The sequence below is a fragment of the Triturus cristatus genome, chromosome 7 (assembly GCF_964204655.1).
Source record: "Triturus cristatus chromosome 7, aTriCri1.1, whole genome shotgun sequence".
Lineage (NCBI taxonomy): Eukaryota > Metazoa > Chordata > Amphibia > Caudata > Salamandridae > Triturus > Triturus cristatus.
In genome coordinates, this window is record NC_140590.1 from 418,109,055 (window position 1) to 418,112,763 (window position 3,709).

The window sequence follows — 3,709 nt, forward strand, 5'->3', positions numbered from 1 at the left end:
CTTTTCTTTTCCATTTTCTGCTTTTATAGACCCTAATTTATTTATTTCCTTCTCTTTTTATTTTCATTTACAAGGCACACTACCGTCCCCCGGACACCTAATGGGCCGATTGCTTGCTGCTTATTCCGTTTCTGTTACACCACATTCGTCTTCAAACCAGATACCCATAGTCTTGGCCATAGCATAGCATAGTTATTATTTAATCATTTATTTTTTATAGGAAAGAGTGGTCTGAGTCGTCCGCTTCGCGTGCCTAGTCCTCTTTTTATGCCCATGGATTAGCTCTTTTGCGGTGAAGCACCCTTTGACCAGCTCCGAAATCAATGATGGAAGTGTCTCTGCTTGTGCGCATGCGCAAAGTAGCGGGATAAGGAAGGCTGGAGATGTGTGGATGGGGAAGAATCTTTGTTTCAGCCCTAGTGATACTCGCCCCTTAGACCCCGGGAGCTCTCCCCGAGGACTCTACAGAGACGTGGCTCTGTGTCTACGTGCCCTTCCTCCCACCCCCAGGGTCTAGGGGCTTTCTAGACCCGCGGTGGTCACTGCAACGCTGCCTCGGCCCACGGATAGCCGGGCTCTGAGAATTCATCCAGAAGGGAGAATGAAGGGCCAAAAGGTGTGCGGGGTGGAGGCCGAAACAGTAAGTACTGTACCGAGTGCGGCATCGGGCTCATGATTGCATGTTTAAAAGTTGCATATGTCCACGGTGATTGGCATCACGCAATATGCCCCCGCCAAAGATGGGAAAGCCAGGCGTGGCCATAGTTTGGCTGGGCCGAATGTCTGGCTCGGCCGTCTGTCCTATGGGACTAGCGAGAGTGTCATATGAAAGCCAAGGAGGTACGCTACGGTAACAACGTACCAGTAGGTTACGTATAGCCAAGATGTCTATGATCATTGTTTCTACATGTTGAATTAATTGGCCAGTTCTTTCCTACTATACCTGTGAGTGATCTATCTCAAATAAGCTGACAAATCTATGTGCAGGGCATGTACCTGTGAAAAATAAGTGTCTCAAAGGGAGCGCTTGTAATGATCTCTCCATTTTACATAGCAAGAAGCATTGTCAAAACTTGCAGGTCTGACTTCGCTGTAGTGCGTTTGTAGATTGTCAACAAACATCCCAGTAGTTACATCTACACCCAGTAGCTGAAAGTCGATGCAAACTTTATGCCAGCATTGTTTTAATGGGAGGCAGTGGCTATAATGGCTTGTCCGTGAGTATACCCAGAAAAGAGCAACTGAAAAGTTCACTAAAATGTAAAAACTTTCAATGTCAGAAGTGACCCAACATTTGTGGGTGTCATGCAAGTCTCAGGTTTGAATATTGATAAAGCTGATGTAGCCTTCTGAATTCGCTAAAGAAAGTACAATTGTGTTGGGCTAGAGTTCTACCTCATGTTACAGTACTAATAAATGGTAAATCCACAATTGCAATCACTACATGAAAAACAACCACTGACAATGCCAACTGGCCTCGCTTTTTTGTGCCTTTTTACCAGTGTTGTTTAGAAACCGAAAACTCAACATGCCACAAAGTGTCATGTGCTGGAGTCATCCCAAAATACCTAAATAAAAGAGATTTAAGTTGTGCTAACATTTTTTTTTAAACACAATTACAAACACATGCAATTGGTTAGTGTTAAGCGTGACAGCTTCTATAAGTTACATGTTAATAGGACCAGAGAATTTCAGAGTAATCACAGCATGAAGTGAGAAAAAGTACGAATATGAAGTAAACCACTAGAGAAATGCTTTGTTTTGCTGCAAGGTCCTGGAAGGTCAACAAATCCCAATATAAAGCAAAAGCCAGGCTGAAATAAAAGAAAGGACACCTAGGACCAGGAAGGCCAGATTTCATGGCTTTACAGATCCTCTAGCAGCAAACAGAGGCATTTTGCACTCAAAGAGAAGACCACAAACTACAGGCTGTGCTGAACTTAAAAAGTTAAAAGGCCAATTGCATCATTATTGACAGGTGAGAAAGACTGAAATCCCTTACGAAACAAACACTGCTGTGGCAAAGGAGCAATAAGTCAAATATAACTTCAGTTGTACTATTGAAGCAGTGGAGCAGGAAGAGAGTAGACAAGATAACGCAGGAACACACATGCACTCCCATGAACTGATGAAAGCAAAATAAAATAAGAAGTAGTTCTCTGAATGCAAGCACTGGAAGGATACAAGTCATCCGGTCAAAAGGACTGGATGACTTGTATGATGATGATGGTGTGCGCCAAGCGATCGAAAAACACAAGAAGAGTAATGAAAGCCATCAAATAAGAAGCACGCATATTAGATTTACCAGAAAGCTAATGTGTCGTTGACAATGCCAATATTTACAGGGTGTTGAACCGAAAGTCCCCTGTAAGTATCGATGTTGTGCACAGTAGGTCTTTCAACAAAAGATAGCTAAAGCTAAGTGATACCTAAAAAGTATCCAAAAAGAGTAAAACAGGAAAGAAATAGATGTTTCTTCTGCAGCTTTTCATCAGGGCAGGGCTGAAATCTCCAGCGGAGTGCGGTGGAAAGAGGCACTGAGAAGTGGGGTAGACAGTAAGGTCTTGCCAGACTTGACCCACAAATGTACCATACTCTGTAAGAGTCGCAAGAGACATGATCTCACAAGACTTCGGGCTTCCTTCTTGGGACAGGTCAGCAGTTGTAAGGTCAGGCTCACACTCAGTTACAAATTCATTTGCAACAGAAAGCTTGTACTGAATTGAATCTGTGACAGTGACATTTTCAACTCTCAGAAAAGTATTCTACCATGTTTGACACAGTCCCTTATGGTCCACTAGCTCTACTTAACTCATCACATCACTGGAGCTTTTTAACACATTTTTTATTGTTTTGATTTATCACTTTTTGATTATTTGTGTTCATCCTTCCATGGGCCAAAATGCTGAGTAAAAATTGGAATGTACTTAGTTTGCGGAGATGTTGGGTGTTTCAAAAGAAAATAGTGAGAATTTTCCATTCCTGCAAGAAGTCAGTCCGTGTAAAACCAACTCCAGGTGGTGTGATTTGATAATGCCTGGCTTATGCTATCATTAATTTCCGTTTTTCTACTACTGGCCACCTGCAAACCTTTTGTGAATGGCTGTTTCTCACTCTTAAAGAGAGCCTTGGTTATCTCTGAAATATACTTAGTTGCGAACAGTTACGGCCTCCTTTCACAGGAGTATGTCTTTGTCATGGGGCTTTGAGAGGACTGATAGGCATTCCGAAACAAATCAGTTTTTTTGCAAGAACGCAGGCCGAATGACATCTAGCTTAAAATCTTACTAGGGTAGATGTTGGAGGTCATGCACCGATGAGGTGGTGCAAATCTCTTTGTCACACAGACAAAAGGTTGTTTTGAGAACGGTCAGCCTAGCCTCTTCAGCTACACATGCTGACGGGAATGTGACGTATGAACTCCTTTCCTAAGACTGCTCATTTATAAGTCCCTTGCCTCTCTTTATAGGTCTGGCCTAATGACAGCTTTAGCTGTTTTGCCAACCCCATGTTTTCCCCCAAAAACAATACAAAATACATACATATATAGAGGCCTCCAGTCAACACTCTTCCACCATTAGTTTGCGAAAATGTCACTTAAATTAAACTCTCTTTCATCGCAGCACAAAGTTTGCATCAGTGGACCAGGCCACTCCAGGCCATTTTGAGTGACTGCAATGTCCCTGGCACGTGCATTTATACACACAAA

At 42.7% G+C, this 3,709-nt stretch overlaps 1 protein-coding gene across 4 annotated transcripts in view; it reads left to right on the plus strand.

Annotated features, from left to right (window-relative positions):
* The first annotated feature begins 316 nt into the window (after positions 1–316).
* Positions 317–3,709, plus strand: part of LOC146809836 (uncharacterized) — a 119,767-nt gene continuing 116,374 nt past the window's right edge. For 2 of the 4 annotated variants that reach the window (XM_085616691.1, XM_085616692.1), the window contains exon 1: positions 317–640. In XM_085616691.1, the coding sequence (XP_085472817.1) occupies positions 602–640 (39 nt within the window). In that variant the 5' untranslated portion in view covers positions 317–601. The remainder of the gene's footprint in view (positions 641–3,709) is intronic. The other 2 variants (XM_085616693.1, XM_085616694.1) reach the window with 1 other exon arrangement.